At 41.2% G+C, this 24139-nt stretch overlaps 1 protein-coding gene across 3 annotated transcripts in view; it reads left to right on the top strand.

Moving 5' to 3' along the window:
- asap2a (ArfGAP with SH3 domain, ankyrin repeat and PH domain 2a) overlaps window positions 1-24139 on the top strand; it is an 88638-nt gene that overhangs the window by 58260 nt on the left and 6239 nt on the right. For all 3 annotated transcript variants that reach the window (XM_082516661.1, XM_082516660.1, XM_082516659.1), the window contains exons 5-21: window positions 4669-4718; window positions 8720-8849; window positions 9717-9802; window positions 10485-10560; window positions 10641-10727; window positions 11806-11909; window positions 12473-12542; window positions 13318-13405; window positions 14144-14192; window positions 17559-17725; window positions 19163-19296; window positions 19870-19964; window positions 20880-21069; window positions 21229-21314; window positions 21685-21800; window positions 23188-23255; window positions 23362-23469. In XM_082516661.1, coding sequence (XP_082372787.1) covers window positions 4669-4718; window positions 8720-8849; window positions 9717-9802; window positions 10485-10560; window positions 10641-10727; window positions 11806-11909; window positions 12473-12542; window positions 13318-13405; window positions 14144-14192; window positions 17559-17725; window positions 19163-19296; window positions 19870-19964; window positions 20880-21069; window positions 21229-21314; window positions 21685-21800; window positions 23188-23255; window positions 23362-23469 — 1704 coding nt within the window. The remainder of the gene's footprint in view (window positions 1-4668; window positions 4719-8719; window positions 8850-9716; window positions 9803-10484; window positions 10561-10640; window positions 10728-11805; window positions 11910-12472; window positions 12543-13317; window positions 13406-14143; window positions 14193-17558; window positions 17726-19162; window positions 19297-19869; window positions 19965-20879; window positions 21070-21228; window positions 21315-21684; window positions 21801-23187; window positions 23256-23361; window positions 23470-24139) is intronic.

The following is a 24139-nucleotide window of genomic DNA, read 5'->3' as shown; positions in this document are numbered from 1 at the left end:
ACAAATGAGAAGTATGCTGCGTATTTTGAAATGTACTTCCCTCTTGCCGTTCAGTGCAGATCAAAAATGCAGTTTGGTCTCTTAAAATTCTCCACGTTCAACGCTGCGGTGTGGCAGCTTCAGTAGTTACCAGCCTTTACATTTGATTTAATTCAGGATTTAATGGCTTTCTGGTGACCGGTGCTCACATAAACCCTGTTAATATTCTGCCAGTGCTGTCTTCAGCAATGAGTGCAATGAACTCACTCTGCAAGAGGCAGCAGCTAATGGCTCTGGGATTAGAGGGCTAACACTTAACAACCTGTCACTGCTGTTACTTGATTAAAAACCCCGACCATCTTATCACAAAGGAGAATCAAGATTTCATGTGTAAAAGTCAATTTTAAGGCAATGCAACACCCTTCTTCTCTTCGTATTTTGCTAGGAAAATGTGAAATGCATTTGTTATGACCATCTTTATTCTTCAACACAGCCTGAAGTCTCTCAGGCTTTTTGTCATTTCTTTATGTAGTCTTCAGGAATAGTTCTCCAAGATTCTTGAGTGACATTTTGCTCTGTTTTTTGTCAAGATAATCCAACACTGCTTAATAATGTTGTGCTCTCTGGGGAGGCGATCCATGTCTGATGGTGTTGCACTGTGTGTGGTTTTTTTCCACTCATTATGTCTTTACTGAGATCATTGTGATGCTGAAAAATGAATGTGTTCGTGCTGCCAGTGAGAGGCTTTCCAGATGGTACTCCATGGTGAATTAAAAACTGATGGCAATTTTCTGTGTTCATAATTCCATCAATTTTCACAAGCACCAGTGGCTAAAATGCACCTCAAACCACGACAGTGTTTTACAGATGGTCGTGGAAGTTTTGGTATACCTCAGCATTATTTCCTTGTTTCCCTTCTTATAGAAAATGGTCAGGTACAAGGACTGGACTGAATGAAAAATCGGCCAATATCCAAAGAAAAACCTTGAAAGATTTCAAAAAACATGAAGAACTATTGATCAAGACCACTTTGAAAAAAATGACAGGAGTAGAAGAAAGTCTGGCTGCTATGAAGAAATTAGTGGTGGCTAAAGAAGTTTTGCACAGTAATGAAATTAAGCCCTTTCACTGTAGTACCAACAAGAATGCCGCTGTGAGGGTCAGTGGAAAGCCCAGTAGTGTTATTGCTGGAGATAGACACACTCCCACTCAGGAGAAATTAGAAAGTGTTGATTTCACCAGTCTGTTCTGCTAATACTGAATTGTGAGAGTGGATGCCTGCATGACATCATACCTGCCGTCTACTCGCTCATCACATGCTTATGGAGAGGTCTCTAACACACCGTGAATCATATCAACTTATCAGTATTCAACCCCAGTGACTAAGGGGTGCAGAACCTAGTGTGTGTGTTTGGAGCTTTGGTGGGGGGAAGCTAGTGTGGACTAATGCATTTGGATTGAGGGATATTAGTCCAGCTGTGTCCCCCCCTCATTGTGTTTCAGTGGATCGTGAACACCCGAAACCGCCCACGCATGCTAGCTGTTGGAGGTTTTTTAGATGAGAGCTGATCTGTGTTTGCTGATCTCATTAGTTTGCAAACCAAATACTCTGCAGCATTAGTGCTTTTAAAAATGACATTGGCAGACATTTAAAAACAGCACAAGGAAGTAGGTTAACGTGCCAGTGGACCTCCGCTGTAGTAACCCTTTCGTAGCACCACGTCACATGTAACACAGGCTTAGTCATTATTCTGGTGGCCTCGCATCAATTCAACTCCAAGCATTTTTATTTATTTTTTTGCAAGTCATCCCTCTGCTTTCTCCCTACTTTCCTGCCTCTCTGAACCTCTCTGTAAAAAAATAAAAAATAAAAGGGAAAAAGTAGGTCAGTAGACAGTTCTACAAAGTTTTAAAGTTAAGAGCCTCCACATCATTGATACATTCGAGTTTCATCTTATTACATCCCTTCTTCTGTTTCTCCACTCTTGCCTGATCATATCTAAGATCCCGCTGTGACATTCAGGGGTCTTTTTGCTGCTCACACTTTCTTCCTTTCTCTCTAAATATTCTTTAGCCAGTCTGTTAAATGATGACAGTAACATTTCATTTGTTTCTCTTCCTGATAGGCCCCCCAAAACATGCTTTTATTTTGTCCATCTTTGGCTGTGACGATAGAAGGATTATGGGCTGCCAGCCAATGCAAATGCTACGTAGTTCTTTGTCTTTTGTGCCCTCTGTCTTCTTTGCAGCAGGCGATAAGCTAACACACAAAAAAGATCCCAAACACAAGCAAGAGTAATCCACAGTACTGTTTTTTTCACATGTTTTTGACAGCTGCAGCATGTAGTGATTCTGCCAGGGTGTACATAGACCCCACACTCCCCCAGTGGCACCCTTACCTCTCATCAAGAGCCCTTGAAAAGGACTCCGATCTACTTTAGGTTGCACATTTAGTATATCTGTAGGAAAAGGTGTGAGGCACGTATTCCAGGAGCTGCTAATCCTTCACATGTATGCTCCTTGTATGGTCCTGGGTAGTAAAAGGTCGCCTTCTCCATCTTTAGATTCAGCCAGACAGGATACAGAGTGCTAAAAGCCTGCATATCTCTGAGGGAGTGTTTTGCCCCTGTGCCTTGTCCTATTCTGCTCTGCCCTTCCCTGCCCAGTGATGCCTCTGTCTGGTATTTTTAGCCATTGTTACCATTTTTCCTCCTCTCTCCGGCTCTGACATTTCCTTCCGCTTACCCTCTTTTTTTCTTTTTTTTTCTCACTTGCTCTCTTGACCTGCAGTTCATTCTTTTAGTGGCTTCCTTCTACCCTTTGACAATTTTCCCCGCAGTCCTGTTCTTTTACGTTGGATTTTTATAGCCTTTTATACTCTCTTTTCTCTGGCGGTTTCTGCCGTTGAGCTGGATGAGTGAATGGCTCCCTGCCCCTTGAATTGGCCCAGTGAACCATGTTGTGATCCTGTGGGCCGACAGGTCGAGCCTGTCACTCCTCTGCTGTTGAAGTGGAGGTCAGCGGTGGGGATCAGCTCACTCTGGAGATCTAACAGTGGCACTGAAGCCGTAAGCAAAACCTAAGGCAACAGAAATTCATAGCAAGGTGAAGAAAAGTGCTGCATGATTTGGTTTGGCTTTCTGTGGTGAGCTCACTGTAATGTTTTAATTACAAGAATTAAAGCAGCTTAATTGCAGCTAAATCCTTTAGTTTTTTTTTCTGTTTCTCTGCTGTACAGCAGATTTTCCTGGCCTCCTGACCCCCCTCCACTCCTCATAACAACACAACAGTTGATTTTGGTGTATTGGTTGTTTTTTAGGGAATAAAATGGGCAGCTGTACCCAGTAATGTCTGCTTTGTGCGTCCTAATCACTGTTTAATCAGCACTGGAGGACCAAAGAGGTGCTTTAATCAAGAGTTTTGCTCAAGCAGCACATGACGGCAAGAAATCGTTACCAGAGAATTTGCGTTATGAATGCCAGAAACAGTCACCTTGTGCTCCTGCTCACTGTTGAGACAAATGCCGGCTGTATAGATTAGCTATATTTTTTTTGCAATGTTTTGCTATTGACGTGGTGAAGGCTGTGTCATTCTGCATCCAGTTTCTTGATTTCTGCTCGCTATTTTAACAGTGTAACCACACAGTTCCCGAGTTTTCTGCTTGATGCGCTTGTCTGCGTTGATTATGTATAGTACATGTAGGGCTCTGACTATCAGTTACTTTCATTGTTGAGGACCTAAGAGTATTTATTAACAGTGTTTGGAAGTCATATGTGAATAAAATCTTTGCACCTTGAGAAGCTTTACATAAATACAAGAAATGGGTAGAAGCTGCTAGTCTCTCTTTCTGAGAGGTAAAAAATAATATATAAATATATATATATATATATATATATATATATATATATATATATATATATATATATATATATATATATATATATATATATATATATATATATATATATATATATATATATATATATATATATATATATATAAATATATATATATATATATATATATAAATAAATAAATAAATAAATAAATAAATAAATAAATAAATTAATTATTATTTTTTTTTTTTACCTGCTAGCGCCTCTGACTAAGTCTGAGGCTGGCCAAGATGTAGACAACTTCCCACAAAAGTGCAGCAACTTGGACTCATTAAACTAAACAGCTGTCACGAGTATATTAATGAGCTTCAGAGGCCTTTTATTATTTTTGGATAAACACAAGCTGTTTCCTCCTGTTTTCAGTCTTTCTTGTAACTTTTTGGCTTCTCCTTCGTGACGTCCGAAAGTAACTTCCCAATGGGTCTCAGCTTTCTTAATTAAATGTATGTGAGGATCCCAAAAGTTGCACCAATCACAGGAAAACCACAGAGTAATGTTTTTTTGTTTGTCTGTTGTTGTTTTTTTATGAAGATGCAATAAAGGCTTTGTTCTGATAAATGAACCAAACAATTAATAGACTGTAAGAGCCAAACTACCCCGTTCATTCAGCACCTGCAGCTTTGAATGTTACCATGTGCTCCACTTAAGAAAATGTCGTCCCAGTTTATTTCTCGTCTATGTTCTACTCAACCCTCGATCGTCTCGCTGTCTTTCAAAGAGCTTGTTGCTGGTTTTCTTCAGTTTTTAAAAATAATTATTATATTAATTAATACTTCCTTTTGTTTTTTCGCAGGATCTGAAAAAGCCCTTCGACAAAGCCTGGAAGGACTACGAAACAAAAGTGTAAGAAACTAAGCGCATCTAATCAGCAGTTCTTTGTGTGTTTTCTACCATATTTGATGTTTGCACTGTTGTTAGTCCATGACTTGTGCTCATGTAGTTATACGTAGTTTAACACTTCAAGTTAGTTTTGTTTGAATGATTTTGGGCAGTATGTTTAAAATCAAATGTTTAGTAAGTGTCTTGTGTCTGTCCTCCATGTTTCCCTTTTAATGCCTCTTCCCTTGATTAACAACTCAGGCAATTCCTTATAATGTGAATAACCCACTGTCACCTTTTCCACTTCCACACTGAGACTCCATTTTCACCGACACTCCTTTGTGATTGTGCATGCAAAGAACTCGGGAGTTTTTATAGCACTTTCATATATTTTACAAGCAGCAAAGGACATTCTTTACTGAAAGGGTAATGCGTCTTCTCTCCAAACCGTTTTGATCAAGCAGTGCAGACTGTGTGCTGACATTAAGGGTTCATCTAGATGCCATGTGACCATTCCCGACCGTCCTAACTTGTTCTATTTTGTTCGACTCCATTGATGGCTAATGGAGGCCATCAATAGAGTTTTCTGCCTGATATGAAAAGCATCCAAACATATCAGTGATCATCTAATCTATCCGCTGTCTCCATTTCATAGGCTCAGTCAAAGAGCAATTACAGTATTTGGTCAACATGGCATTGATTTCTGGTTTCCTAATTTTGTTTGCGAGCTCTTTGCACCCAATGCCTGATTTTGAATTCCTTGTTAGGGGTTCATCCCACATTAAAAGCTGTTTATTCAGGAAGTGTTTTGCCTTCATTTTCACAAGTGATTCATTTATATTTTGTTTAAATGTAGAAAAACTCCAAGTCCTTTGTCTTGTGGGTGCTTTGCTTCCTGAACCAACAGTAGTGAAAATGAATGGACTCTCAGCCCCGTCGTCATTTGAACAACTGTCAGTTTGGCTAGCAGCCAAACAGCCTGGCTAACACGTGTCTCTGTATTTGTCGGGGCTGAAGATTCATGTGCTGACAAAGGCCGGCAGTGTAAACCTAATGAAATCGGGTTTGGCACCTTCAGCAAAGCTAAACAGAAAGTTTAGGACAAAAACCAAAAAGCTTTTGGGACTAATGTCTGTGAGTGTGAGGTTGTTTGTGTGTGGTGTGCTAACTATGTCTAAGGTTTTAACACTGTACCCATGAATATACACTCACTGGCCACTTTGCTAGATACACCTGTTCAGCTGCTCATTAATACAAATATCTAATTAACAGCTGAATTGATGCCAGATGCCACATTGCAGCAGCTCGGTACATTTAGGCATGTAGACACAGTTAAGGTGACTTGCTGAAGTTCAAGCCAAGCTTCAGAATGGAGGAAGGTGACCTAAGAGCCAGATGGTCTCTGAGAGAAAATATCTCATGAGCGGCTGTTCTGTGAAAATGTCTCGTTGATGTCAGAGATCACAGGAGAATGGCTACAGTGTTTCGAGCTGGTAAACAAACAGCCACTTGCTGCTGCCTAAGTATGCAGAAGAGCATCTCTGAATGCTCAGCACGTCAAACCTCTCACTCCATAACCACTCCTGTCAGCTAAGAACAGGAAACTGATGCTGCAATTCTCATGTTCCCACCAAAACATTGCCTCACTTTCAATGATGGCTGCTTCCAGCAGATTAATGTGGCGTGTCACAAAGCTCAGACCATGACGATGAGTTCACTGCACTCAAACGGCCTCCAGATCTCAGTCCAGTAGAGCACCAATAGACCTGATACCTCAAGATTTAAGGCACTTCTGAAAGCAAGAGGGGGTCCAACCTGATACTACCCAGGTGTACCTAAACACAGTATCCAGTGAGTGTACCTCCAATGAAACCTAGACAAATGTGACTGTACAACTAAATACAAACAGCTCATAATGTCACAGGTAAGACAAAATATTTAATTAAATAATTAATGGACTTGAAAGTAAAATTTTAAAGTTGCTTTTTTACTTTTGCTAAGATTCTTAATTTGAAGTTTTGAATATTAAGTTTAAGGTTAATAAGTGAGTTAAACATCAGGTAGTGAGCTAAAATGTCTCGATGCATGCTCAATCCATCCAGGTAAGGAAATCCCAAAAAGTCGATTGTGTTCATGAACACAATCAACTTTTGTTACTTTAACGCACATGAAACAGGCTGGACTCTTACGCAGCTTTCAGTCACATTTCTGCATAACTGTTTAAAAAATATGCTGTGAGAAAATGCGGCACATCCAAAAGAATGACCTGTTGCATGAAAGGTTCCCCCCCCCCTCCCTTTGTTGTCTTTCTGTGTTGTCCTGATTGCCTGTGGAAGATGGAGAATTTATGGGAAAAACTGGCTCTGAGCGCTGGCTGTCAGGCAGCATGTATCTCATTGGCTTGTAGTCTCTTAGGTCCTACTCCTGACCTTTTTAGTACACTAAACCCATGGCTAACCTTAATCATCTTTAACGTAATCATCCTCAAACACTAAAAAAAACCCATGCACAAAAGAATCCTGCAAAAAGTGTGGAATCGAATCGCTGAGTCAAACCCCTCTCCCTGGTCGACATCTGCGCTCTAATTCCTTCTGCTTTATGTACTGATCTCAATTGTCGTCATCAGCGAGAAACTACAAGTGTTTGATTTCCCAAACAAGCTCTCAGCTAATTATGGAAACCTTCCAAAAACAGTGCTGATGAGCTTAGTGCAGTTTGACTCTTGGCACTTCTGTTCAAGCAGCTTGGATTATTTATTTATTTATTTGTTTTTCTATCATCTCAGTGAAATCGGTGCAATGAGCCGTGCGTTCCTCCTGTGCAGACACACCTACGCATTTGGTGTGTTTGCTTCAGGACACGATACATCTGGCAGTACAAGGTGATTAAAAAAAGGCGAAATGAGACACCAGCTCGAATTACTGAGGAATGAATGAAGTCGGCTTTGCAAGAATTACTTTCTAATTCATCATGATTGTCTGACATAGCTGGTGGATCATTTCTAATGGGGTGTCTGCAAAGGAAGCAGTTCGCTGATCACAAATTCGGAGAAAGTCGGAGAGATTCAATGATGACGGGTAAAAAAACAAAGTGGGCATTCCCCCGAGTTAAACTTTTCTCACTTTCAAGGCGACATGTGACAGAGTTGTGAAAATTCGAGGCAGCTAGAGCCTGGAATATCAAACATCAGCTGTATTCTTTGTTCTCATTGGTTGACACTTCAATCACTTGCTTTGGAGTTGAGAGAGGTTTATCTCAGGACCGGTCCACTCTTCATTCCCGAGCCTTTTTACACCCGTCGCTTGTCCCTTGAGCTTCAGAGCAAAGCGTGGCGAGTTAATCGTTCCCCGTATGGATGCCTTTTTGAACATCTCTCAACTCTGAGGCCAGTGACTGAAGCGGCCATCAATGAGAGCAAAGGATACAGTTGATTCACAGAGGGTTACCTAGGCAACTGGAGCCTGGAATGTCCTCTAGCGGGCTGGATCACTGACATAGGAAATCACTTCCTGTGCCGACGCCCCTCGGTGTTGCTCAATACTTTACTACGCAAGAACTTTAGGCACTTGACTAAATCTGCGTCCACGCAGCATCACTTTGTCGCTAACGGATGGTTTCTAGGAGACGTTTCAGGCTCCGGTTGCCTAGGTAACCCAGTAACATATTTAATACCAGGTTATGTCAATCCTGTGCTCTTATCAGGAGCTTCTTCAATTGCTCGCCTCGATATTTTCAGGTCATGAGACAACTTTTTTCACTCAAAATCGCCAAATGTAATCAACACTCTATGGTTTCTAAACATTAAGTTTTAATAAAGAGAATTTCTGCTTCTTCATGTAAGCCCATCTACTGCCTTGACACTTTTACAAAGCTGGCTTTTTCTCATCTTATATGTAGCTCAACCATGAACTGCCTGACAACTTTAGGGCTGATTTTTCACATTATGCCTTCTGTATGCTTTCGGTGCTGTTATGGATCTATTGATTGCTCTTTGACACCCTCTGCCACGCTGTCACTCTTGCCAGCACCAAGATAGAAAAGGAAAAGAAGGAGCATGCGAGACAGCATGGGATGATTAGGACGGAAATCAGCGGGGCAGAAATCGCTGAAGAGATGGAGAAAGAGAGAAGATTCTTCCAGCTGCAGATGTGTGAGGTTAGTTGGAGCGATTATCAAGAGACGGGTTTCATTTGGTTACCAGTGTTTTAAATATATATAACATGAATTAATGAAACATTAAAATTGTATGAAATCCTGTACTCAGCATGGATGATCTGATATCCTCGTGTTGGTGTTGTTCCCAGACCATCATGAAAATGTTGTTCCAGGTTCAACATTGCAAGTGACCAATCACATTGTTGTGACGTTATTCCTTTGCGCGCCAAGCCATTCGTGCATTTATGAAATTCCAATGTTGCAAGGACAATATTAATTCTGCTTACTGTTTATTAAAGGGTTACGGTTAGGGTCAGGGTCCGTTGATCGGCGGACAGAGGCGGTTTCACGCAGCTTAAGTACAGTTTTTTGTTTTACGCCGGTTTTTCCCGAAGTCGCAAAGGTATGACGTCACAACATTCTGATTGGTCACTTGCAATGTTGATCCTGGAACAACATTTAGTATGATGATCTGGGAACAACACCAACACGAGGATATCAGATCAACCACTCAGCATAGTGTTTATCAAGAAAATAACAGGCAGTGGTGGGTTGAGAAAACAGGGCAGTTTCTGTCAAAGTAACGGTAAAAACTGAATACTGCGCAGCCTGATGGAATACAAAAATCACATTACATGTAAGCATGTTTATGTGCTGAATGCCTTTTTTTGATGTTTCATTTTAATGAAGCCTTGCTTGAAAAATTACATTTTTGCCCTTTTGAAGTGTCCGGGTATGAGATGAAAGTGATGTATACATTTGAGATGGTCCATGAGTATTTGAAGTCTCAGACTTCAAAGTTGCTTTTCCATCTGTGTGAACCTGGACTGACCCCTCTTCCTGGATCTGGATTCAATCTGTTTACAGTATCTCCTCAAAGTCAATGAGATCAAGATCAAGAAGGGGGTGGATCTGCTGCAGAACCTCATCAAGTATTTCCACGCACAGTGCAAGTAAGACGTGCATATTATATACGTCAAATTTATTTTACATCGTAGGCCACGTACATACTACTTTGATGCTAAGTGGACCTGACACATTGTGTAAAATTACAGAAAAGTTCTGGTAGTTCATCATCATCCAGACAGTCTTGTAATTATAACATAAAAAGATTATGTTATCATATAGAAAACTTTTGTCCTTTCTGTAAATTCACTGTTAAAAAAAAACAAAAAAACACGTGCATTTATGTAGCAGATGGTGAAAAAAGTTTATGTTATTTAACTGTTGATGAGGCTCCTTTTATCTAAATAAAAGGCTGTAAAACCTAGGAAAATGTGGTTAAACGTTCAAGATCTGTGCACTCCTTTACATTCTCAAAAGCCATCTAGCGGGCGGAATAGGAGTCTTTACCAGGCCCATTCTGGCCCCTAGGCCCTATGTTTGACACCCCTGATACACGTGGTTAAATTGAGTATATATGAAAAGCATATTTTTACTGTCTAATAGTAAAGATTTAGTTTGAGGTATGCATACACAGTTGATGTTATTTTTAATGTATTATATCAACAATATATTTAGGATTTAGGCAAATCCAGTGCCCCGATCCACTGTCACTGCAAAGAAAAAGTTACTCACGTATACTGTAAATCTGTTTTGTGGCACTGGGATAAATTTGTGTGCTTCGTCATTCAGTTTCTTTCAGGATGGTCTAAAAGCTGTGGACAACCTCAAACCTTCCATAGAGAAACTGGCCACAGATCTGCACACGGTCAGAGCCGTTTCAATCCAGCCTGTTTGTCCACTCTTAAACTTTCCTTCATGACTTAGACATGACTTGTGTCTGTACAGATAAAGCAGGTGCAGGACGAGGAGAGGAAGCAGCTGGCTCAGTTACGAGACGTCCTCAAGTCGGCGTTACAGGTGGAGCAGAAGGAGGTAACACCCACAACAGAAACGAAACGATCAAATGCTTTATGATGTACCGGACAAGCTGAAATCTGCTTATTAAACTTCAGCTTCTCTCAGTGATGACATTAAGTTGGGACTCACGCACACACTAATGTATATACGACTCCATTACTAATCTATCCCTCTGGGTTGGGATCTAAACTATAATTGAAAAGAAGCACATCTTTTTTTCTTTTCTTACATCTGTCTTGTTTCTTGCATGTGCTATTAGTCGTTTACTTCTCTACCCAAATGAACTGAGGTAGACTGCTCATCAGCTAGATGCTCAGTGAACTGTTAAATATGCTGCAAAGCGCAGCAGCTTCAGGTCTAATCTGAAGATTGTTTTCTTCTCTCCTCTGCCGCCGCCGCCTTTTGTGAAACAAGTCCAGAAGAGTAAGTGGATTTGTGGAAAAAAAAGAAAAGCTATAGCATCTCGTGTTCCCTGTGGTGATGTCATTGCTTCCAGTGCTCGATGTTTTCGATGTAGTCGTTCAGTGAGAAAAGTTTGAGGTGGGCCTGTCATATCTTTTTTTTGTGTGTCTGCTGATATCGGCACACATCAAGCCGCTCCACCACTCAGAAGTCGTCCTCTCTGTTTCCCGTAGTGTTTCCACAAAAAAGGAATATGCAAAAAAAAAAAGTCTGGGTCCTCTTTCATGGTAGCTGATGTATTTAAATGAAGCCTATTCAGGCTGCATGTGTTAAAACAGCAAGAATTGCTAATGAGATTAAAATGCTAATGACACAATTTGGCCAGCTGCTGCTGCAGACTCTGACTTCAAAGGTGTACAAGCTCTTATTTTCTCCCTTCCCTTTATTTGCACAAAATCACTCAGGCTGAGAGGAGCAATCTTAACATAATTGATATTTGCTTTAAAATCCTCCGCGGAGCAGGAGACCCAGAAGCACAGTGTAATCCAGAGCAATTTTGCGCTTGTGCAGCTTCCCCTCGACTTCATACTGTTTTTTGCTAATTCGGTGTGTAGCTCCTGCCTTCCGCACCTCATTTGCTGAAATGACAGCTCTGCTTTGTCGCCTGTGTTTTTGCTGTTTTTTTCCTCAGGATTCACAGGTGCGTCAGAGCACCACCTACAGCCTGCACCAGCCGCAGGGCAACAAGGAGCACGGCACCGAGCGCAGCGGGTACCTTCACAAGAAAAGTGATGGGTATGTTTAGAAAAGGGCGTTCAAAAGATCAGATGAGTCACTACACAACAAACTATTTCTTCAGTGAAGAACGCAGAGAAGGCTGTGGCGTTTAGAGGCCTCATTATTCCTCCACCTCTGTCTCTCTCGTGTTGGTGGGTTACTAATGAGTGTTTGTCAGCAAGATTGTGCAAAAAATTACCTGCACAGTTTCATGCAGCGGCTTGGTGGAGCGATGGCACACGTGCAGTAAAAGAGCTGGCAAAATAAAAGATGTGTGGTTTGCTTTGTTTAAAACGAGCAGTCTGCAGATCATCTTGAATGCTGAAAATGTCCATAACAAGTAGTCAATGGTTACTTTGGCGATCCTGCTAGATGACATTAATTTGTCAAAATTGATTCAGATCATTTTGGCTTTTAATTCTTTTTATTGTTTTATTGTAGACATGCTCACCCCGTGTGTCATAACTAATGCATGTGAATGCTAGTGGTAATGTGATAATGATAAATATTTCATAGGCTTTACCGATTCACTGCACGGGTGTACGCGCGACATACTAATCGCTGCCGTCTCTGCGTCGCAGGTTGAGGAAAGTGTGGCAGAAGAGGAAGTGTACAGCGAAGAATGGATTCCTCACCATCTCACACGGCACAGTAAGCAAACAGTGGAAAGAAACACAAGACGACATCTTTTCTTCTGAAAACACACACAAACCTTTTAGTTTGTCTGCAAGCCTCATCATTGCTGCTTGTCTTCATATACATTGCAGTGAAAAAGCACAAAAGTGAATTTTTAGCATTTTTCACACACTTTTAACACACTTCAGTGTGTTCAGTGTTTTTTAAAGTTTTTAAATGATCATTTTTATTTATTTAAGGGGAAATCTATCCAAAAGAAGGGAAAAAAGTGATTGCCCCCTTGTTAAATTATGATTTTTTATTTTATTTTTTATTTTTTGAATAGTCCATCTCTGATTGAGGTTATTAGGTTTAGAGGACAATGGCTTTTTCACACAGGGGGAGGTGAGTTTGGATAACTTTTTTCCCCCCTTTAATTGAATTAAATTATCATTTAAAAAACTGCATTTTATATTCAGCCGGCTGATTTTAAATTGCTTTGATGATCTGAAATATGACAAATAGGCAAAAACTGAACTGCACATTTACATTTTCCACAGATCAAAGGACAAAGTCTGCAAGTTTACACTCCTCGGAGTTTCAGTTCACTTGGCTCATTTACATTAAAGATTCGGTCAACCCCTCTCGCTGACACGGTTCATCTCTCACAGAGCTGCTTATCAGATGTTCTGTTTGGCTCCAGCAACAGTCAGATACACTTAAACCAACACTCCTGCTCACTTGTTCTCTCATTTTTCTCCTTCTCCCCCTTTCCTTTCTTTCCCTCCCTCCATCTGTCTCTCTTTCATAGGCTAACCGGCCACCAGCTAAACTCAACCTGCTCACCTGCCAGGTGAAACACAATCCTGAAGAGAAGCGGAGTTTTGACCTCATATCACGTACGTTCAGCCTCTTCTCTTTGCTTTCTGCCGCCTGTGTTCTCCAGTGTGTTGTTGTAACCAAATGCCTCTGTTTAATTGGCTTCGAGCAGCAGCTGGCTGAGATTTGTTATGTAGCTGAGCAGATTTCAATTATTTCCCATGCAGCAGAAAACAGAGATGATTAAGAGACAATATTAACACGTCTGACGCATCTGAATCCAGCGTGTAGACTAGACTCAAATACCAAAGAGCAAAATGATGGTCGAATAATTGCTTTCATGGCTGAGAGAGATTGAAAGGCTACAATGTTGCTTTCTTTTGTTTGTTTCTGGCGAACAAATATTCAAATAACACTTGCTTGGAAGTCTGGTCATAAAGAGATGGCAGGAAAGGAGGATGGAGAGAGGGATGATCTGTGTGATGATCATGTGACAAACATGGCAGTTTGTGGCTATTTAAATGAAGACTAAACTTCAGGCTTTAGGGATATAACACAGTTTAAGTTTCCTTTCATTTAGTTGTATAAAAAACTCCCATGTGAAGATGGAAACACTCGTACTTTATGTTTTTGTTTTGCAGCGCGCCCTCAGTCTGACCTTTCACTTGAGCACTTTAATGCCCTCTGGAGAGAATCACTCAAAGCTTTTTACTGCATATCTGCAGCTCTTTGACTGATCTTCTTCCTCTTCAGTTTTTTTCTCCCGCTCATCTTTTCTATTCCATCATTTGTTTCCTTTCTTTTTTTTGTGTTTTTAGATGACAGAACGTATCACTTTCAGGCCGAGGACGACCAGGACTGTCAGATGTAAGTGCTTTTCCCTTCCTTCCTCTTGTGTGTGGGTGCGCCTGTTTATCACCTCCAATGCTTTCCACACACTTCCTCCTAGGGCTGAACGATATATCGCATTTGCGATAATATCGCGACATGATCAAGTGCAATTTTCTAACCGCAAAGGCTGCGATTATACTCTGGACATGTCCAAATTCATGGGCTGCATCCTCCTGAGGCCGCATTTGTAGACCGATTACGTCACAGCGACGCGCCGAAGGCTGTCCAAATTACTACCATATCCCAGAATTCATAGCGCGGCCCAGCCAAACTCCAGTTTCCAGCAATGGCGGCCGCTACTAAGTTTTAAAATTACTCATACTAATCTTTCTGGGTCACAAAATAAACTTTTAACATATTTTCAGGCGAGAAAGTAGTTGTGTAAACATCAAATATCTGCTCGGTTTATCAAGATATCCCATATTTGCAAAAGTGCTTCGACGTTTTCAGAGGCGTCTGCTACCCACCAGCTCGACAGCTAGCCGGGAGCTCGAGGGTTACTGATGCGGCCGAGAACGGCACAACTCCCGGCACATCATTTTCAGATCACCGCGGAGTTTCGCTGCTCGGGTTAAACGTAATATATAAGTCACTTAGACAACCTAAAAATGTTATTGTTGGGCTTTTTTCAGTGTTTTGTTTGTTCGTGAGTAAATCGGTTTGGCTGAGATTAAAGTTATTAGATTAGATAAAATAAAACTTTATTAATCCCCCGGGTGGGTTCCTCCTTGGTTTTCACACAGCTGACTAAACGTCAAACAGAAAACTTATTAAACAGAAGTATGAGACAGTCGAGAATTTACACCAGTGTCTGGTTATACAGTGGGGCAAAAAAGTATTTAGTCAGCCACCGATTGTGCAAGTTCCCCCACCTAAAATGATGACAGAGGTCAGTAATTTGCACCAGAGGTACACTTCAACTGTGAGAGACAGAATGTGAAAAAAAAATCCATGAATTCACATGGTAGGATTTGTAAAGAATTTATTCGTAAATCAGGGTGGAAAATAAGTATTTGGTCAATAACAAAAATACAACTCAATACTTTGTAACATAACCTTTGTTGGCAATAACAGAGGTCAAACGTTTACTATAGGTCTTTACCAGGTTTGCACACACAGTAGCTGGTATTTTGGCCCATTCCTCCATGCAGATCTTCTCGAGAGCAGTGATGTTTTGGGGCTGTCGCCGAGCAACACAGACTTTCAACTCCCGCCACAGATTTTCTATGGGGTTGAGGTCTGGAGACTGGCTAGGCCACTCCAGGACTTTCAAATGCTTCTTACGGAGCCACTCCTTTGTTGCCCGGGCGGTGTGTTTTGGATCATTGTCATGTTGGAAGACCCAGCCTCGTTTCATCTTCAAAGTTCTCACTGATGGAAGGAGGTTTTGGCTCAAAATCTCACGATACATGGCCCCATTCATTCTGTCCTTAACACGGATCAGTCGTCCTGTCCCCCTGGCAGAAAAACAGCCCCATAGCATGATGTTTCCACCCCCATGGTTCACAGTAGGTATGGTGTTCTTGGGATGCAACTCAGTATTCTTCTTCCTCCAAACACAACGAGTTGAGTTTATACCAAAAAGTTCTACTTTGGTTTCATCTGACCACATGATATTCTCCCAATCCTCTGCCGTATCATCCATGTGCTCTCTGGCAAACTTCAGACGGGCCTGGACATGCACTGGCTTCAGCAGCGGAACACGTCTGGCACTGCGGGATTTGATTCCCTGCCGTTGTAGTGTGTTACTGATGGTGACCTTTGTTACTTTGGTCCCAGCTCTCTGCAGGTCATTCACCAGGTCCCCCCGTGTGGTTCTGGGATCTTTGCTCACCGTTCTCATGATCATTTTGACCCCACGGGATGAGATCTTGCGTGGAGCCCCAGATCGAGGGAGATTATCAGTGGTCTTGTATGTCTTCCATTTTCTGATGATTGCTCCCACAGTTGATTTTTTCACACCAAGCTGCTTGCCTATTGTAGATTCACTCTTCCCAGTCTGGTGCAGGTCTACAATACTTTTCCTGGTGTCCTTCGAAAGCTCTTTGGTCTTGGCCATGGCGGAGTTTGGAGTCTGACTGTTTGAGGCTGTGGACAGGTGTCTTTTATACAGATGATGAGTTCAAACAGGTGCCATTCATACAGGTAACGAGTGGGGGACAGAAAAGCTTCTTACAGAAGACGTTACAGGTCTGTGAGAGCCAGAGATTTTCCTTGTTTGAGGTGACCAAATACTTATTTTCCACCCTGATTTACGAATAAATTCTTTACAAATCCTACCATGTGGATTCATGGATTTTTTTTTCACATTCTGTCTCTCACAGTTGAAGTGTACCTCTGGTGCAAATTACTGACCTCTGTCATCATTTTAAGTGGGGGAACTTGCACAATCGGTGGCTGACTAAATACTTTTTTTCCCCACTGTATTTTAGATAGCAAGAAGCAGACGGCCGAGTTTATTAAACTCCACCGAGACAGCGGTGACGCTAATCAGAACTAGACCGTCCAATTTCACGCCTTTAAACTTTAAAGGCGTGTTTGTGTGTGTGTTTATACAATTGCTATTATGTTTGCACTTTATGTGTAATGTTACTGACTGCAGAGATCAGTAAGATGTGTGTATTTTTTATTTATTAGTTTTATTTATTTAATATTATTTTTTAATTGAATGACTGTCTAGTAGTTCACAGATGTCGAAAAACTGAGTGTGGTAAAGCCACTGATTTTTTTTATGTATATTTCTGCAATCTGCACATTGTACTGACTTTCATTTTAATGTTTACACCAGGGTTCCTTGTCAGCACTTTATGCTCAGATGTTTGTAAGCTAAAAATAAACTATTGTGTATGTTCAAATATACTGTTGTGATTGAAGAAGTTAAATAAAAATGTCAGTCATCAATTCATGCATCACCTCATGTCATCATAACAGAGGTCTGTCTTCCAGGAAAGAACAGTTTAAAATTAATGTAATATAGTATTGGCCATACTATATGATGTATTGCTTGTCTTTGTTTAATAATACAGAAGACAAAGACCTTAAAAAATAATCGCATATCGCATCGCAATCGCAATATTGGGGCAAAAAATCGCAATTAGATTATTTTCCATAATCGTTCAGCCCTACTTCCTCCCTGACACACACTCAGTCACTTTACCTCCCACCTCATGCCCATTAACTGCCCTTTTACTCCAGTCTGAACCCCCCGTGTCTGCCTTAGCTGCGCCTGTTTTTACCCACTTTCCCCCCTTCTCCTCCCCGTGCTTCTCCTTTTGTCATTTTTCCTCTTTTCATCTGCCCGACTCATGTCTCCCGTGATCCTTTACTCTGTCCCTCCTGCAGCTGGATCTCGGTGCTACAGAATAGTAAGGAGGAGGCGTTAAATCAAGCTTTTAAAGGGGACCATCATGTCGGCGAGAACAACATCGTGCAGGAGCTGACCAAGGCGATACTGGGGGAAGTCAAGCGGATGATAGGAAATGATGTTTGCTGTGACTGCGGAGCCCCGAGTGAGTGGCACAGTTGGACGGGGGAAACCCTCAGATGCCTTAATAAAGTTCAATTTAAGCCTAAACAAATGGAAAACTAACTATGTTTTGAATCTTACATGATCATTATGTGATATCCCACAATTTAGATTATGCTAAACTCTTATACAAGCAGCTTTTTAAGACCAGAAACGACTAAGTATGCCTTTTTTCCATTTAAATACAAGGTTTACATGCTTTTTGTTTTGTTTTGTTTTTATAATTGAAAGCATAGTGATGCCAGCTCATTTACTTTCATAAATGGACCAGATTGGGTTGAATAACAGGCGTTGAGAACTCAGGATTTCCTGGGATTTTCCTCCAGTATCAGCTCCTTTTTCCCTGAAGAACTTGTTTATGTGTTCGTGTACTAAGAGATGATTTATGGGAAAGACACGATTGCGTAACTGCTGTTGTGTAGACCTCAAATTGTAGTAATTCAGAAACCATAACGATCTCAAATTTTAGTAGGCTGGCGTGCGCACATAGTTGGTGGGTCTCCAGTCATGAGGATCTTCCGATTTCTTCAATTCCTTAAACATCATTCGGATTAAAGATTTTTAAGTCTTTACATTTAGCTTCAAATATTACTCTTATATAATTTCAGGTGTTTTTTTTTCTGTCTTGCTTACAGCTGGGATCTTAGTGAATGCATATACAGTGGACCCTAAGAGTATTGTTCCAAATAGAGCCGCACCGAGTGCATTTTACACAGCACAGCAGCCGATAACTTCATTAATTATTTAAATCTCCTGACACAGGGGACTGGATCAAATCAGAAATCTCCACAGTTCTGCAGTCACGATCAGATTTTCTGGAAAAAGCAACATTGACTTTAACATCCTTCCGCTTGTATCCTCGATTCCTAAAGGCAGCGGACACTTAGAAGCCTGCCTGGAGGCAGATCAGACATGTGCACACTGCTTTGGCAAAGTGTTTGCTGTAATTTAATGTAGTATACAGTACTTACGGGGAGCGGGTAGTGTAATTCATGCACACCAGTGGTATAAATTCCTCGTATTGAAAACTCTTAGAGTGGTTCCCCTGAGGAAATATTCTGCCACAACCTTGAAATTAGTTTTGTGAAATCCCCCAAACCCATGAAATACCCCCACCACAGATCTGTACTTTATTATAGTATGTACGTACGGCAGGCACATATACCTACACATGCACAGAGTAAGCAGTCCAGCTCGGTCACTTTCCTGTGACAGTGTGTTAGTGTTAGTAAAAGGCTTTTCAGGCAGCCATTGGATTTCCACAAGGACACATCAAAGTTGGCTCACAGGCTGCTGAAGTGACTTCTGCTTCAGTGCTTTTCACCCACATACACTCCTCTCTCGTGTCACTCATGCATTGTTTATGTCCCTTTTTCTCCATTTTCTTTACAATGATCTTTCCTTTTTTACCCCTTAACAGACCCGACATGGCTATCCACCAACCTGGGCATCCTCACCTGCATTGAATGCTCAGGGATACACAGGGAGCTGGGAGTCCACTACTCGCGGATCCAGTCCCTCACACTGGATGTACTCAGCACCTCAGAGCTCTTGGTAAATCACTACCCATCTTCTTGTTCCTCTTTTTCTTATCCAGAGCTCTCTGGAATATTTTAAGCAGGATAAGCTTGGAAAATGAAACAAGAAAGGGAAAAAATAGAGGGAGATTTTAAGGACAGGTGGACAGTAAATAAAGATTGGGTGAAAATGAGAAGCCTTACAGTGCCTTTTGCGTCTTCCTCTTTAAAAGACCTCTGGAAGTCTGCACACTCAGAATAGCTGAGATTTTGTTTGGCTTTTCTAATCACCGTTTGGAGTAGTGATTTACTGCCTAAGGGACGGTCGGGATTAAATGCTTCCAGCCATCATTGCTTTCCCTGGTGTTAAGACGCCAGTCATGTTGGCCACAGTCAGACGGGGCGTTGTGGAGTCTGTGAGGCTCCACACTTGGAGCTCAGGATGTCTCCTGCCTCCCGGTGGGGGCGTGATTGGAGCTGATGACTTTTGAGTTAATCGATGTGGCTCAGAAAATGACACATAACTAGTTTTAATTACTGTGTGTGTGTGTGTGTGTGTGTGTGTGTGTGTGTGTGTGTGTGTGTGTTCGTGTGTGTTCGTGTTCCACAGCTGGCCAAGAATGTGGGGAATGTAGGCTTTAATGAAATCATGGAGGCTTGTTTAAGCGCTGAAAACGTGGTGAAACCCAACCCGGCCAGTGACATGTAAGTCACCCCCTCACACTCCATTCTTCCTCTATCCCCTCACCTCACCTCCATAGCTCTTCTGCTGCTCCCGTCTCCTCACTGATCTCAGTTTACACTCTACACATCGATTTGCGATCCTTTTATGTGACCCTTTAACACATTTTAAGTAACAAGTTTGACATGTTTTTATTGATTATCTCTTCTGTTTTAAAAAAAAAAACTAAGAAAAGAATCTGAAATCTGATCAACTTTTTATCATAATCACAAAAGCTGTTTTTGATCCTCAGAGTGAGAACAATTAAGGCGACTTCTGAAAGAACAGTTTAATGCATTATTGAAACCTGGAAAGGTAGTGTTGAGGTGTTGTCTTGAGGGAAGAAGTGTGATTGGGGGGAAGAAAATCTTGAATGATTCTAACTTTTGATTGGATGGTCGTAGATCGCTAAACATTAGCAGAATTCATGGCTCTTGTTAATGATAGTGAAAATAAGAGCATTTCCACATGCACGGTGCAAAGAGGACTCAAGGGTTTGGGGCTAAGCAGCTGGATAGCCTTAAGAAAACCACTTGCCAGTGAGACTAATCGGAGAAAAGGGTTTCAGTGTGAGATTCAGCTCTGGAGCAATAGAAAAAGGTTGTGTGATCTGATTACTCCAGATTTAGCCTGTTCCAGAGTGATGGGTACATTGAGGTAAGAAGAGAGGAAGATATGGTCATGCACCCTTTATGCCTGGCGTCCACCCTACAAGGGCCAGAGTGATGATCTGGGGTCACTTCAGCTGCTAGAGCTGATAAGTTCCAGGTTCAGCAAGATTAAAAAAATGAAGACAGCAGATTAGTTTTTCCATCAATGGATTTTTTTCTTCCCTGATGGCACGGGCATATTCCAAGATGACATGCTAAGAGCATCTGTGTCCTCGTGTTCTCCCCCAGGCAGGCGAGGAAAGACTTCATCACAGCCAAATACACGGAGAAACGTTTCGCCAAGAAGAAGTGTCCGGATGCGATGTCGCGGCTTCACACGCTGTGCGACGCAGTGAAGGCCCGAGACATCTTCTCCCTCATCCAAGTCTACGCTGAGGGGGTGGACCTCATGGAGCCCATTCCTCTGGCCAACGGGCATGTCAGTGCACAACATATGTTAACATTTTCCTGCGTACCGTTTCTCCTCCTATTTATAATAATCTGTGGCATTATTATTGCTCTCTATCTCCTTCCATGAACCTGAAATCCACCACACGTTCCAGAGATTTCATGCAAATGCTTGATCGTTTTATTTCAGGAACAAGGAGAGACGGCTCTTCATCTAGCGGTGAGGCTAGTGGACAGAACGTCCCTTCACATCGTCGACTTCCTCACTCAGAACAGGTAAACACAGCACTGAAGGCAACCAGAAATCAATATGCTGAGATGGTCTGTCGGACCATCATAAAAAGACCAAAAGCTTATTTTCAGTCCTGCTGGTTTCTTGACATCCACTTTTTTTCTGTTAACTCTCTTTTCTCTATGGACAGAAACTATTTGCATAATAATAACAATGATGCATTAAAAACAACAATAGAGCTTTGTTTTGCTGTGGTTTGCGTGCTAAAAACACAATTTTACAGAAAGTGTTTGTATTGGCAAAACTACTCCCTGGTCTTATGGAGCACTGAGGCAGGACAGAAGAAAGCTGGATTTTATATCCTCTGTGTTGGGATTTAAAGTTTTTCCCCTCTTTGTTTCTCTTCCCTGGAAGTTTAAATTTGGATAAGCAGACAGCCAAAGGCAGCACAGCGCTGCACTACTGCTGCCTGACTGACAACAGTGAATGTCTGAAGCTGCTGCTGCGGGGGAAAGCCTCCATAGAGATTGGTAAGGAAAAACACCAGAAACAAACAGCACAGCCGCAGTGCATCAACAGTCCATTGTTCTTTTTCTGCAGCAGCTAACAAAGTGCAAGGACTGAAATATTGTAATTACAGTTTTGAGGTAATTGTGCTTTGGGTGTTTCCATGTCCATCTATTTCTCTCCCTGTACATTTAGTCCTTTACATTTTTCTGACAGCGTGAGACACCGGTCATTTTAATCAGGAATCACAAGCACAAAAAAAAACCAATTTTGCAGATTAAACTTGATCACAGTACAGTTTAAATTGCACATTACTGCACTGTGCAAAAGTCTGAAGCCCCCCCTCATTTCTTGATATTTGGATTTCAAGGAGTTAGACTTTCTTATAGTTGTAATATTAACTGGTTTAAGCACTAGCTCTCCAAAGCTTTCTAAAATTGTCAAAAAGGGCCTTTTAGGACAATTTTCTATCATTTTCAATCCACTCCTTGTACTTGATCATTTTCAGAGTATTATTTTTTTGTGTGTTAAGCCACTTAACACTGACTTCTGAATCATTCGAGCTTTAAAAAAAAAAAAAGCACCTAACTTAAGGGATGAACCATTTTTTTCTGCCTACATATAACATACGACTTGGCAAAGAATTGATTTTAGGTCTGAAGTGGTGTCAGAAGCCATTCTTAAGGAAGGGAAACTGAGAGAAAAGGCTGAGGTGTGCCGTATTATGCAAGAACTGGACTAAAGAATCAATGAAAATAGATCTTATATAGTAATGAAATGATAAAATCATCAGTTTGTGTGGAGGAGACCATGAGGGGCACAGTGAGTGTAAAACATGGCGTCATGCTTTGTGATCTGGTCAGAACTGAATATAGAAAAGTCACTTGCGTGCAATACCATAGGAAAAACTTCTAATCAGCATGGCAATGTTCTTATTGCTGCACCTATTTACTAGTCAAATATAAAGAAATGAGGGGTGGCTCAAGACTTTTGCACATTATATAGAGGCCACTGCAATGGAATTTCTTCATAACAGTGTGCTTAATACATGAAAGCTGCTCGTATTTATAAAGTTGCTTTTGAGTGAGACTTTTGAGTCCGGGAGTTTGTTTTCTCTGGTGGCCTATCTTCATCTCACACTTGGTTCCCAGAAAACAAGCCGTGGCAACTTTTTCTCACAGCACTTATCTTTCTGCTCTGCTCTGCTCTGAAATCAAACAAAACAGCCAGATAACAAATGAATGGAGACGGAGCACAGAGAGACACCAGAGAGATGCTCGGTGTGGGAAACTGTTTAATTATACATTTGTCTTGTCACAGTGACAGGAAAGGGAGAAAATGGGCCGTGTGTTTGTGCTCATGTGGCTTGTGAGTACAACAGTGATTATATGTGTCTGTTTTGCCTTCTAGCTAATGAGGCCGGGGAGACACCGCTGGATATCGCTCGAAGGCTCAAACACCTACAGTGTGAGGAGCTGGTGAGCTTACTATGTTTAGACTTAGCTTAATCCTGCAAGCACATCGTCGTTTCGTGAAATGTAAGAGCTGTCAGTCATTTGCGTTTCCGTACGTATGTGTTTACAGCTGAACCAAGCACTGGCAGGAAAATTCAACGCCCACGTCCACGTCGAGTATGAATGGTGCCTGCAGCACGAAGACCTGGATGAGAGCGACGAGGATCTGGATGAGAAGGTGAGGGATGCTTTTGTGAATAGTAATAGTTCCTTTTTTTTTTTTTTTTTTTTTTTTTTAAAGATTTCAAGACAAAAAAAGTTTTAAAAAAGTGATAAAGAGACAAACAAACAAACAAACATGAAAGGGATGAAAACGACTAACGCTTGAGAGAGAGATCAAATCAGCTTTGTAGTGAGGCTGCTGTGAAAAACAACCTGAAGAGCTCTGAATTTCTGCAAGAGGTTTATTTTATTTTGTTTCCACTAAATACAATCTCCTTAAATTAAACACTAAACTCCTTATTTCCTTTGTGCTTTTTAATGCGCTTTGTCATTCTTGCTGCCTGAAATGATTGAATGTGATTGGATTTTGGACAAGTTTAATTATTGATAGTTAAACATGTTGTTTTCAAGGCTGAATTTTAACACAGGAGCCTTATATATATCTAGGAGGAGAAATGGTGCATTTTAATGCAGGAGTTAACCTGCCTCAAGTGGCCATTCGAGGAACTGCAGCTTTGGCGCTGGCTTGATTTTTCAAACCCTGAAAGTTGCCACTTAGATTTGATTGGACCTGAGTTCATTATTGAAAACTCATCAGATAATTGAAACTGGTTCAATTTTTGGGGGGGAATAACCATGTTTTAATTATATTTTTGTTGTGTTGTTGCCTTTGTTGAAGTGTTGTA

This window comes from Aulonocara stuartgranti (assembly GCF_965226115.1).
Source record: "Aulonocara stuartgranti genome assembly, chromosome: 19".
Taxonomy (NCBI): domain Eukaryota; kingdom Metazoa; phylum Chordata; class Actinopteri; order Cichliformes; family Cichlidae; genus Aulonocara; species Aulonocara stuartgranti.
This window is presented reverse-complemented; position numbering and strand designations above follow the sequence as displayed.